Source organism: Neodiprion pinetum, chromosome 2 (genome assembly GCF_021155775.2).
Source record: "Neodiprion pinetum isolate iyNeoPine1 chromosome 2, iyNeoPine1.2, whole genome shotgun sequence".
In the NCBI taxonomy this organism is placed as follows: domain Eukaryota; kingdom Metazoa; phylum Arthropoda; class Insecta; order Hymenoptera; family Diprionidae; genus Neodiprion; species Neodiprion pinetum.
In genome coordinates, this window is record NC_060233.1 from 29,468,159 (window position 1) to 29,482,062 (window position 13,904).

The 13,904-nt window shown below is 40.1% G+C and overlaps 3 protein-coding genes across 3 annotated transcripts in view; 2 read left to right on the forward strand and 1 right to left on the reverse strand.

The window, feature by feature from the left end:
* The window catches only part of LOC124213273 (sodium channel protein Nach), a 38,283-nt gene that overhangs the window by 5,320 nt on the left and 19,059 nt on the right, over positions 1-13,904 (reverse strand). The window lies entirely within an intron of this gene.
* On the forward strand, positions 213-1,387 carry c12.1 (spliceosome-associated protein CWC15). Its single transcript, XM_046614434.2, has 3 exons — positions 213-567; positions 686-989; positions 1,075-1,387. Exons 1-3 carry the CDS (start codon positions 437-439, stop codon positions 1,315-1,317), a joined length of 678 nt encoding a protein of 225 aa, XP_046470390.1. The 5' UTR covers positions 213-436; the 3' UTR covers positions 1,318-1,387.
* On the forward strand, positions 4,392-13,736 carry gbb (glass bottom boat). The gene is made up of 6 exons (XM_046614433.2): positions 4,392-5,361; positions 8,353-8,539; positions 9,531-9,685; positions 11,562-11,750; positions 11,968-12,044; positions 12,171-13,736. Exons 1-6 carry the CDS (start codon positions 4,941-4,943, stop codon positions 12,429-12,431), a joined length of 1,290 nt encoding a protein of 429 aa, XP_046470389.1. The 5' UTR covers positions 4,392-4,940; the 3' UTR covers positions 12,432-13,736.

Consider the following 13,904-nt stretch of genomic DNA (forward strand, 5'->3'; position numbering starts at 1 on the left):
AAATAAATTTAAAATTCGAATTTCGGTCAAGAGGACACGTATCGGCCTACCAGGTTGCAGAGCGAGAGAGACAGGCTGTACACGGCATAACTGCTCTATCTCACTCCTTCGCCACACTTTCTGTACACGCGAAGCTATCTCCAGTAGTATATGCTCCATGGTAATATCTGACAAATTGACCAGCGCCAACTTCACACGAGTGCAGGTAGCGGAGACGGTGGTTGTTGACTGCCCCCTCTGTGTTACGTTAGTCGTTTTTCATAGTTCATGGCACAAAATCCAAACCAAAATTTACTGCTCCCGTCACAGCAAGTACATACGTCAATAGCGTATGCGAAAAAATAGCCAAGTGTAAACTAGAATCTGAGTAGTGTTTTAAAGTAGTTTTTATCATCGTCCCGAGGGATTCGCAGGCTCGTTATACTCTGGTTTCAAAATGACTACAGCTGCGAGGCCGACGTTCGAGCCAGCGCGCGGAGGTCAGGGACGCGGAGAGAAGGATTTGAGCGCAATTTCTAAACAATACTCGAGCAGAGATCTGCCGTCTCACACGAAATTGAAATACAGGTAACAGTACAAGTGCAAAGATACCATTTTCGCGTGTCTTATCTCTGTCCTCGTGTGCTTTTTCAATATATCGCGTCATAACCAGAAAGTTCACATAACCTAAAAATTGTCTTCACAGAGAGTACGGACAGGGAACAACAGATGAGTTGAGAAGCCGTGATTTCCGCAAAGAGTTGGATGAACGTGAGCGGGAAAAAGAGAAGGCGTCGAACCGTCGCATGATTGAACCTGCAAATCGTGATGGTTCGGCTGTCGCAGCGAAAAGACAGAAAATCGATCAAGTACCAGCAGCTAGTTTGGATGCCGACGATCCATTGGACGAAGACGATTCCGATTCTGACAGCGATGAGGATGACACAGTCGCATTACTTGCTGAACTTCAGCGCATAAAGAAAGAACGTGCCGCCGATCAAGCCAAAAAAGTAACGCACCTGGATAGAGATAAATTCTCTCTCCCTGCGATCACTGATTTGTTGATTTATAAATTGTCATTTTTTTTTTTACCAGGAAATAGAAAAGAGACAAGAGGAGGAGCGGATACGCATGGAAAACATCCTTTCCGGTAACCCACTTCTCAATTATTCAGCTCAGCCTGGCCGTACAGACATGAAAGTGAGAAGGAGGTGGGACGATGATGTGGTTTTCAAGAATTGTGCACGCTCAGAACCTGAGAAAAAGCGGGATGTGTTCATAAATGACTCGTTAAGAAGTGAATTCCATCGAAAGTTTATGGAAAAGTATGTGAAATGAACGTTGTGTCTAGCTGAAGAATTTGAATTGATGACAATCTCGTGTTGTGTAATAAACAAACTAGACTACAGTTATCATATGCACTTGACAAATTACAATCTGATAATTCGAATCAATTTCATTTTGAATAAAACTAGCGTAAGTGCTATAAACTTTCGTTAACTATCGCCATATTCTTTGTTCTTCTCCAACTATAAATTAAGAAGCTGGAGTATGTTAAAGTTGATTCATTGTATAACTTGTACAATGTTTGCGATTGCAAAAAAAAACTATTTTCATTAAACTATACATATAGGTAAACCAAGTTGTGTTTGTATAAAAATATTTCTTGACCCAAACACATTTTCTACTTACAAAAAGTGAAAACGATAAACAGTGTTCTAATCGAATAATTTAAGTTTCTTCTTGTTTTTAGTAAAAAAATATCTTGGATTTTTTGTGAAACTATTCCGAAATTTTTGTCATCTGGCATTGTGACCAGCCCATTTATTTTCCATTTTCTTTTATAGTATGTAAAGAAGTTTATGCAATGTAACTAGATGAATAAAAGAAAAGCGCGGGAATTATGGAAAATGTTGAAATGTTTCACCGATTCTTATCTACGCCGAATGTTATATTTCCTGGAATTTGTTCGAACGATGATAGGATATCTCTAATGGAAGACAACGAAGACATACGAGTAAGAGGTACGGGACAAGAATTCTTTGCTTCCCATCAGCTACAATAAGAAAACCAATATTAATCACGGAGAAAAGAATGCGGTAAAGGAGGGCCTAGATCGCCGTGAACGAGAGTCAAGACTTGATTTCGGTAGGAGTTGGTCCAGCAAACGCATGGGTCAAGTATAACCGGTCCGAGTTATGACCATTGGTATGGTGTTACGTGTACGTACGTACTATACGTGCATCGTCGCCGTTGTCGGGCTGCGGCAGAGGCAAGCAGTCTGGTGCGGCCGTTCGAAGAGCGAGAAATTTATTACAAGAGACATGCGAGTTGGGAATTGTTGGTTGGCGCAGACTTTGCGGCACCGTTTTTGTGCGCAAGCAGGCGCGCTGCCGCTGAGGAAAATCGGTGACTCCGAGTATCGTTAATCAAGATTTAATAACGATCACCCCAAGGCGAGGCGAACGTGCAGCACCGTGCAGAGCAGTTACGTCGATTTCTCGCATATGTACGAAACGTTCGTTCAAATATGCCGAATACACGCATGCATATACGCGACATGGAATTCCATACGTATGTAATACTCGTAGTCGGGAATTTGCCCGCGGGCTTTTCTCCAGCTCTCGTGCATACTTACGTGTATAAGTGCGTAGGTACGTATGTATATACGTACATACTTGTTTATCTTATTAGTTATTTCTTACACGTGAACAGACGGTGCTCCCTGCTTTACCTCGTGCCTCCCTACCTGCCTCTCCGCGCCTCTCTTTTCTCCGTTCTCATCCTCCTGCCCCTCTCCTCTCGCTCTTTCTCTCTCTCCTCCGCGAGCCTCCTCTTCGGCAGGAGAATCTTCTCATCCCGTATTACCTAGCATCCACGTCGGTGTCGACTCGACAGGGCCGTACAATTATTGTTTTTTACAATGTTATCACGGTGTTTGAACACCGACGACAGCTTGTACAGCCCGCGTTTCTCGTAATATCGTTCAAATCAATATTTTCGTGATTTACATTCAATTTGCCGCTTCCGGCGATCATTAGAACGGTTCAGTAATCCAAAGCAATCACGGTTTTAGACCCCATCGCAAGTTTTCCAACGATTTAAATGATGACTCAATAAATCATTTCATAATTAATAATGAAACGTTGCTTATGTATTTTATCGAGTCCGCTTTTTTCACATACACACACTTTGGCTACATCAGTCTAATTAGTTGTCCCCGTCAGTAAAAATGTTATTCATTCAACGATCGGTGGTAACAGCCTTCTTTAGATCTACCGTTCTGGTAAAAAATACATATCAATTTTTACACGATGATTCACAAGAGACTGAATAAATATCAATTATCTATATATTGTCCCAATTCAGCATCAAATATTTGAAAAATTGCATTTGTATGCGTTCTTCATTAAAAGGATATTATATTTCACAACATTTCCGCTACTACGGCATACGCTACTGTACTTCTGGTATAAGCAAGTTACGAGATGGAATTCGAAGAAGTTGTCAGCTTTATAACTGATCAGTGCCATTTGATGGCTTCAATTATAACCGCCGTTTTTGTGCCATTCTGCACGATGTCTTGAATTTTTGATCGAACCCCGGCATATCCCGTACCGCAATAAATACTTTCACTCAAACATTACTCTCTCTATCTTTCGCTCTCCGTCCTGCTCTTCGAGAAACGGTCCTACACCAATAACAACAACAACAACAACATCAACAACAAAACACGCGTAAATATGCAACCAGAAACATGTTCAAAATAATCTTAAAGCTCTCTTTTTAGCTCTAATTGCTCTGATTTGCGCTACACGTTATTCATAATGAAACAGTAAACAGAAACCCAGATAGAAACCATTCAAATTTATGCGGAAATATAAGCGTACGAAAATTTGAACTTTAAGATGAGCGGTGTAAAAGTAGGTTCGGAAGCAGGTCTGAACTATGCTAAAAAAAAAGGAGAAGAAAAACACCGATGTCCAAAATGTAGCGTTAAGACATAAAAATGGTGTTTCAGAAGCGCGCGTGTTTCAGCTATAATCAAATTTGATTAGTATTCTACATTTCGGAGAATATGATATTTGAATGTATACGCGTAATAATTAACTTTGAGCGAACCGGAATCTGCGTTCAGGAAAAATCAGAAAGCTTCCAGAAGCATAATTTGTCGTGATTTGAAAGGACATGATCGACGTGCAAGCACCTCGGGTGTCAAAAATTAGTTAAATCTTGGTCTACCAGCGTCGGATACTGAAGAAAAATGGTCCTATAAAAACCGACCTGATTGCGAATGTCAACGAATGACAAACACGTTCAATATTTGAAAAATTCAACACGTCTTTTGTCTTTTTCGTCAGTTTCTGTGATTCATTTTCGTTCGCTTGAGACCGAAGTCGGGTTCCAGGGTAGCTGCAACGCCATTGAGCATTAGGCGTAGGGGGAACCCCACCTCTTATTTCGTCCCTGAGCCCGAGGCCTTGCGAGAAGTTATACGGAGAGGCAGGTTGGCGATCGGGCCAGACAAGCAGACTGGCACTAGCATTGCCTGCGGAGTGATCACGAGGAATTAAATGGTGAACGAACGAACGAGGAAACGCTGCACCACTGCTTTCGCTCTGTACGGAAAAAAGAGACGCGTGAAATTAAGTAAATAAATACGTGCAAGTGAGAGTTGGAAAAATTGTTTATAGTATAACAAGTTCGATAAAAGCGAAAGGCGAAAAATCATTGAGAAACAAAGCGAATCAACGGGGATAAAACGACAGTAAAACGGACCGGATAAAGATAAACATAAACATCAACGGCACGTTTCCCGCAGTGCATAAGAGAAGAGAGAGAAAAATATCGAGTGATAATACTGATTAGCGGTGTGAAAATTGGCGGGAGAAATTCAAATTCCGGCGCAGGGCGCAACTCTGCCGAGGGAGTCGACCTTGTTTCTTCATACGAGATCGAAGATGCTCCGTTTTGGTAAATTGTCAATCGTCGCGTTGTACTCGTCGTTGTTGTTGTTGTTCTTCACCGAAATCGGCGACTCGGAGGGACGTCTGAGCGGACTTTACGTCGACAATGGTCTCGACCAGACGGTTATACATCGGGTAGTTACGCAGCGCGAAAGACAGGAAGTTGAACACGAGATATTGAACCTCCTGGGGCTACCCGATCGGCCCAGAGGACTCGGTGGACATCCGCCACAGGTGAAACGATCGGCGCCCAAGTTTCTCCTCGACATATACAGGAACACCCTCGGCGAGGGGGAGGATCAGGACTTGTCGTCTACCGTAAAACCCGAAGGAGACCGCGGGCACTTTGATCTCAGCGGACAAGACCTCAGAGCAATTGACCAGAGCGATGTTATAATGAGCTTTGCTGCGCACAGTGAGTATAAGAAAAAAAAAAAAAAAAAAAAACAGGAACAGCGGCAAAATTTGGCAGGAAGGAAATTTTTTTTTTTTTGTCAATCAATTCGCGTCAAAGCCCTTGTTTAATTTTAAATTTAAAATTACTTGTATTTCCCGCCGCGTTTCTGTATTTTCCTACAATCAGTTTCAACGATTTGTCGATTTGATTAGTCCGTCAATTGCACCCGATATTAAAATCGGAATACTGAAAGTGTTTTACGTATATTAGGGGATGTTTCAACAATCGAAAATCAACGCGAGAAAAACAAAAACTGGGAAAATTATTATATATAGAAGAAAGTTGCGTTACTTCAGAATCGTTACAACGCAGATTGCACATGATGATGGGTCTGGTCATTGAGTGATTTGAACACGGTCTAAGTTACATTAATTTCCTGTCAGTCGAAACATCGTTGAACTTGAATACATGATTGACCAAATTCGAATATAACAACATTAAACTAACTAGTTTGTTCCTATGGGATTTTTGAGATAGTTTAACAATATTGTAGACATAAAAAGTAGCGTTTCTTCGTTTCGAAATTGTTCGACAGCCCCGTTAATTTGACGTGTTCATTAGGTTACGCCGTACACGTCGAGTAAGTGTTTTTAAATCATGCAGATGCTCACGGCCCTGATAAATACGCAATCATGGACGTACATCATACATAACACTCCTGTGACATTTCGTTAGCGAGAAATACGAATTTGCATATTTTTAACACCAAACTCTCCGGCTGCCTTGTTCGACTCTCGGCAATATTTAATAAACAGATTTCTACTTAATGTTCAGATTTTTCTGTAAACTTCATTCCATGCGAAAAGAAGTATTCATCAATTTATGATAATCTGGCGAGACGAGAATGATGGGAAAGATCGTCGTCCAGTACCTACGTTTAAAAAATGTCAGCGCGTGATGGCCATGTTTGTCAATTTTTTTTTCTCTCCGTCTTCACATTCCTATCTGTCTCTCTCTCTCTCTCTTTCTGTCTCTTTTCGCGTCACCGAGTAAGAATTTATAATTGACATTCCGCGTGATGCGCTGAAACATCGTTTCTCCTCGAAATCAGTAAAAAGCTTTTGAATCTTGTTTGCAAAATTTCTGCCCTATGATTTGTACGCATTGAGAAATTCGATATCGTCCAGAAATCAATGAAGACAGAAAGTAAAATGTTATAGAAATATACTCGTATAGTTCATTTAATATAGATTAACAGGATATTTTTCACCATTATACTTTACACGCACACTGCACGTAGTCACGTTCCCTATCGTGAGCTAGGCATGAAAATTTTCAAACGATAAAACAGCGACGAGTCAAAAGTATTTCTCACGTTTGGTATAACAGCAATCTTAGAAACGGTTTAATTCGACGTATTCACGTGTTTGTTACAATTTGTTATACCTGAGCGTAGAATAACGCCGGAAGGGAATTCTGACCACTATCAGCAGCAGCGGAATAATAATAGTATTTCATCTAACACCGTAGGTGCCTCGAAAGTAGGTCCTGAAAAATAATCACCATGCAATCTTGTGCCTTATACCTATACTCGATGCATTGACAATAATTTCCCAATGAATTATGCAACATGAACTGGAAGTCTGACGTCGAGTTGATCGTAGCTTGTAAATATATCGGACAGTTTATTACGCATCGTTTCTTACTTTTTGTAACTCCTCTTGTTTTTTCACCGCTCTCGTGCCTCCTACTAATAATAGATTTCTGAGACAATGAGCAGCGATATAACTTTTAGTAATCGAGTCGTCCCGGCCGGGTGGTCCGAATATTTTGTAAATGACGGCAAAGACGGGGGAGTTGAAACGCTTGTTTTTAACATGCGGCATCGAACAATTCCGAGGAGGGTGAGGGTCGATGAGGCCTCGAGGGAGGTTTCTTACCTGGGCCCTGTACGGCCCTCGGTCCCCTGCGGTCCCTCCCGCTGTCCTACTTAGAATTTAGATTATATTGACTCATCTTGTCTTGTGAGAAAGACGAACGGAGAGAGGAAAAGGAGAGAAAAAAAGAAGAGAAACAGGCTACCAAGATTAACGGGAAAATGCTGCCGGAGCATCTTAAAACAATCCTCGCGTTATACGCTGCACGAAATTGGTAGATGTGTGTATTATGTGGATACGGTGCTTGTTAGTAACGCTCCTGCATCGCTATCCCATCGGCTGTAAGTCCATCTCTATGGGTTAATCGGGTATAAGCGTGTGGATAGATGAACATCTCACAGTCGGAGATGCAGCTTTTATAAAAAACATTTTTAATGCCCTACGGAAATATTGTCCGTTGTAGGATTGGAAAAATGGAAGAGAAACAAGAAAGAATTGAGAAAATTTTCAGAAGATAACAATGTTATAGAAGTGTATTTCTCACTTAAATTAACGAACGATTTTTACAATTGACAAATTTTTAGTCTAACAGAAATTGTCCTTTGGCAACTTGAGGATCCGTTGAGATACACGATTGAATCGCGATAAAGTGAAACGTACTCATATTTTACAAACTCGAAATCTCATGAAATTGTAAAACGGTGATTTGTCACGAGATTGAAGTTGGTAAAATTAACGTAACAAAAAATTGATTAAAGAAAAAAAAAAACAAAAAAAAATTACCACTTTGCAGCTAAGGAATCATTTCAGAGTAACCGAGCTTTCGAAATTTAAGCGCGTTTTGCTTTACGAAGTACGCAGTTTACTAAATTTCAGATAATCCCAAAATTTTTCGTAATAATGGATGATTTTATCAACATTACTAACTTCAATCTCGCACATCTTGAGGCAGTTATGCTCTTTTCACAAAGAGAACCGACCAGTGTATTTTGACTTATTATACCCAGTGCCGCTTGAGCAAATGAAGAGAAAATTAAGCAACCGATGAACGACGAGCTGCGTTTTGTTCGTTGAAAGGTAAAAATTTCTCGTCAATTATCCGACACCGCCTGTATAAATAACGATTTTGCAGATCACCACGTGGCCGGGGTTCGTCACGAGCGTGGAAAGAGGCTGTGGTTCGACGTGTCGGAAGTACCGCCGGGAGAATCCATAATAGGCGCTGAATTGAGGCTCTACCAGAGTCCGGATTTGAAAAATAAAAAAAAACAAGGTTCCTACGTTGTGACGGCGTACAGAGTGCTGCGCACCGAAGACGGGTAAAGTGCAAAAATTTTTATCATTAGACATACATTGTACCAGTGTAATTTGTGCGCTAACGATGAGTATTCCCGATCCCGCGCATTGTTATCCTATACCTGTGTGGCCTTGCAATGTGGAATTCGTACCGTTTCTCCAAGCCACGTCATTCTGACCCTAATTAGGGGGACCCGAGGTTTAAAACAGAAGATTTTTGGGTCCGAAAACACAGGGCATCAACAGTCGCTTCGGTATACCTTGAGCCTTCGTCTACCTACCTGCAGGATTTCATTGTCGTTTCGAAATCACTGCAATTTGTCTGGATGGTTCCAATATTTCACGATTCATTTGCTAATTCCAGTATAACGAAATTATTCACTTAAACAGCTGGACGATTCAACACGACTTTTCGAGCGGATGACCGTCTCTTGTTGTCTACTTTGTATTATCACTTGTATCGTGTTCGGTGAAAAGCTACGGTGGTCAGTAAGTTACGGGTAGACACAGGAAACGCTATTCCGTAATTGAGGCAAATTACTCGCGAGGAGATGAACCAGCCACTCTGTATTTTAGAGACGCTAGGGCTCAATTGAAACGTGCAGCCTACGTATCCTCGGTTTCAATATCCAAACACTTGACACGTAAAAACAAGTTAATTTTCAAAAACTACGGCAGCTACGATATTTTCGGCGGGTAAAAATTTATTTATTTTCTTGCTGACGATCTGGGACAAATAAAATTTCACAAAATTTCAAAGTATTGAAAAAATATCTCTAATTTTCAGATATTACAAAGTTCTGACTCTCTCCTAATTTACTACGGGTTTCCTGATTCCACCTTTTTTTCCTTCTACCTTTTATTTGTTCGGATTAATTCAAGGGTAAAACGAGAAGAGGCCGACATGTTTTTTTCTTGTTACAAAATCCAAAAACTGTTCTTGAAAAGTAAACGTTTATCATAAGCGTGTTTACCGCATCTTTTTTTCACGTATCGATGGTTTGCACGCTGCAGGGAACGGGAATTGCAGTACGTAGATGCGATGAATACATCAACCGGTCGTGAAGGCTGGTTGACTCTAAACGTTAGCGAGCCTCTCCAGCACTGGGTTAACGATCCTGAGGCGAATCGAGGGCTGTACCTGTCTGTACATCCAGCCGATCGATCCGGTGAGTAAAAATACGTGTATTAAATAAGAGATCAATGGAAGTCCGGCCCGGTCTTTTACCGCCATTCGTGAGCGTTGTATATCATTATGCAAAGGCATGTAATAAGCCCATTGGATATATTAACGTATACGTAACGCCGGTCGAATTATTATGGCCAACGGCGATTGGCTTTAAATTCTTGCTATCGATATGTCTAAATATAAAACCGATCACACCTCCCAGCTGCCGGGCAAATATAAGTTTACAACGACTGCACTTCGCACCCACCTCGAAATTCTCTCGAAAGCTTCTGCGCGTAACGCAGTTTTGTCTTTCAATTTGTTTTTTCAGCGTAGCTTTTATGCATACGAAATTACGTGGAGACAATGGTCAAAAATAAAAAATCCCACAATATTTGCATCGTTTTTGGATACGTTTTTTTGCCTTTACAAATCGATATGATCCAGTGCATAGTCCAGTTGTCAAGAATTTGAAGGTAAAAATTGTTCGTAATATTCGATTAAGAAGTTTTAAAAAAGAGAACAATTTCCATCCAATGAGTAATGATCGGTCTACGATTCGGTTTTTACTTCATTGCGAATAGTTAAAGCCGCGTGGTTTGAAACATAGATAGAGACGAATGGAATCATGCGCATCTTGACGCGAATAGCGTTAATGTTCAAGCATAAGCGACATCCTGCACCGTCGTAGCTGTTGCTGCATGCGTGCATTAATAAAGGTGTAGGTATAATACTGTGTATAGCCATGATGCGGAAAGCTGAGATCCTGTGTTTTATATTGAATGATCAAAGTTGTAAACCGGTTGTGCGATAGCGGCGAGGAGAGGAGACGACGAACGAGCCGAAGAGCCGGAGAGACGAACTCCTGGATCTAGGCGCGGCGCAAAGACAAACTTGTTGCTTGTATGCGCTCTTGTATTCACGCACACGTTTAACGACCACTGGATCCTGCAGCATCGCTGCACATATAGATTAAATCCGCGACCATACTCGTGCGGAGAAAAGACAGCGGAAAGACATTAATCGCCACGTTCTGCGATTTAATAACAAAACCGACGAGAACGTGTGAAACATCGTTTGCATGGCTTTGGCTTGGAATTCGTTCAAATTGCGGGAATACCGATCGTTGTCGCAGGTGTCGTTTTAATACATTGCACACGATCGTTAAACCGCTAACGTGCATTCCTCTCTGCTCAATTTACCAGCTTTCTCAAATTGCCACAACTGGTTCCACTCGCGTGTAAAGATTCAGATCAATCTTACAGGTTTGCCGATCGCCGATCACCGGCCTAATTGCGCATGAGTAGGTACGTTTGTTTTCTCACCTTTTCTCAAGGGATTCGGATTGATGGTTGAAAAAAAGTGGTCAGAATTATTTTATTCGTTGAACAAAGTAGTGATTCAATTTTTTCACGTAGATGGAAAGGCTCGATTCTCAAAGGGTGCAAGAATCTGCACGAAACTAAATTGTTACTCGTACAGCGCGAAGTCCGATTAGCTTGTTGTTCGTGTACGACATCGTGATAATTATAGTTATTTGAAAAATTGTGGCCAGGCTGTCTGTCTATAACTCCGAAGTGAATGGCATGATAGATACATGCGATAAACTTGCGCTGATCGTACAGATTCATAAATAGTAAATATTCATGAAGGTTGGGCTATTAATAAATTCTGCCACGACAAGTAGTTCGCCTAAGCCATTCCAATAAACACACTAGCCGCAGCTGCGAGCAACCGCGGTGCGTCATTATTTTGAATCCTCTATTACACCTGGAAGAACAGGATAAATGTTCGGATCAGGAAGGGGAAAAACAATGCTGAACTTTGCACGATTACACCGCAATAATTAATTTACTTATTGTTACCGTTTCATTTAGTGCACGAAATGAGACCTGAGGATGTTGGGATCGTTGGCTCGAGGGGTGATGTTGACAAGCAGCCCTTCATGGTTGCGTTTTTCAAAAGCTCGGGCATCCGCGAGGCGAGAGTAAGACGGAAACGAGATGCTCGACGGCGAAAGAAGAGTGACACATCGAGTGTTGACTACAGAAGTAACCCTTACACTGGTACTAAAGATTCATCATGACCTACCAACCATGTTTTAAATAATTTCTATCCAATATCAATTTCCATACGAACAACGAAAATTGTAAAACAGTCTGCTCACCCTCTACTGCTACATTTCATGTATGAAAGGTTTGAGGTAAATCAAAAAGAAGCAATGAAACCAAAGTGGAAATTTGTGAAAAAACACGCCTCTCATTTTGTGCTTGTTGATTTCAGATCCTTCGATTCAATCGAACGCGAGAACGTGCAAGATACAGACGCTTTACGTGAACTTCAGAGATCTGAAGTGGCAGGTAAACAACATGTAATTAATCAGAAATCAGCCTCAAGCAAGTGGTTATTCTACGTGACGATAAGATAGTTAATCGCGTTCGGAGGTGGGATATTTTATTTATTTTCTATTTTTCCTTTTCTTCTAGGATTGGATCATTGCGCCGGATGGCTACGATGCCTACTACTGCAGCGGTGAATGTAACTTTCCTTTAAACGCCCACATGAATGCAACCAACCATGCAATAGTGCAGACCCTGGTGCATCTGGTAACCCCGGGAAAAGTTCCAAAGCCGTGTTGCGCGCCGACAAAACTTTCGGCGATATCGGTTCTCTACTTTTTGGATGACAACAACGTCATCCTAAAGAAGTATAAAAATATGGTCGTTAAAAGCTGCGGTTGCCACTAACTTTCACATTATACCCCGTCAAATCGCACGATCAAATGATAAAAAACATACTTTTGATAGTGTCTTCTTTTACAGACTTTGTTTTTTTTGTCGTCTCCTCTCATTTATATTCATGCAATTAAGAAGCTAAATATTGACGCGTACGTTGGCAATTTTTCTTTTTTTTTTTTTGACTTGTAATTTATCGACGTGTTTTCCTCAAATTGCCATAAAAGCAGCCAGGGATATCATCGTATATATATATATTTGAAGTTGCCAATAGGCGGATTTCGCAGAATACTACACCATTCGTTCGCGTAGGTAAATAAATATACAATTTTAATATAATAGATGTAACTTTGTTCAAATTTAGGAATTGATTCAGAGAATTTCTGTTTTTATACCTATAGTTGAGTTTATCGATATACCTTCTAAACTTGCTATACACGCGATGAGAATATTTATACATATTACATTTTGCCATATTATACGTAATATATAAGTATAGGAGGATATATATATAATTAGGGTATTTTAATGAAAAAAATCGGTATCAGTTTTTCGTCATGTGATCCACCAAATCTCTTCCTTTTAGTCTGATATTATGCTTTTAATGCGTAACATGGGCTTAAGCCGAGATTATTAGAAGTATGTCATCTGAAACATCAACTTCCGGTCAGAATTAATTGAAAATTAAAATAGGAAAGCAATGAATGAAAATATTGTATTTCAAGCCAGTGTAGATTTGACTTAACAATACATAACTTGCTTGAAATTTTATTCGTACTCGTGTCAAAAGGAAAAATTAGTATTTCCGATTTTTACTTGAAAAGACCCTAATACGTTATACTGTGTAATCATTTATAGAATTATAGTCCAAGACTGAAGTCACTAATTAATCGGGAATATCGGGCATAAATCACGCGCATGTTAATTCGATAATTTTATTAACTGGATCGTTTTTTATCGAAAGAATGTTATACGTCGTAGTAGATTTTCAGGTAATATATCATACTACATTGTAAGCATCGCGATTACGTATAATATACAGTTGTATATTTTATACGTGCCAGTGAGTGATAATCAATGGTAGTTTACATAGGTCGAGCTTTTATTGTTAAAACCATTCATAAACGCGCCATAATCGTAATTGGTAATAAAATTTCTATCTATAATCATATAATAATGACCTTTAAATGACGATGTAAATATAATGAGGAATATACATTCATACATATATTATACCTATAGTTATACATATAAATGTGCAGTTGTAAATAATAATGAACAAATAAACCACGTGACGAGGCGTGAATTATTTTTCAATCAGTAATAATATGAATTCCTTCTACTTCATTCGACACTAGCATATCGCTTCGCGCCACTGATTGTGTGAATTTCAATCATTGTGCCCCGATTTCAGCTCAACAATTACAGCAAATTCGACTTACAATTAGACCATAAGTCTAGAAAACCGTGGTTTAGACCGTAAAC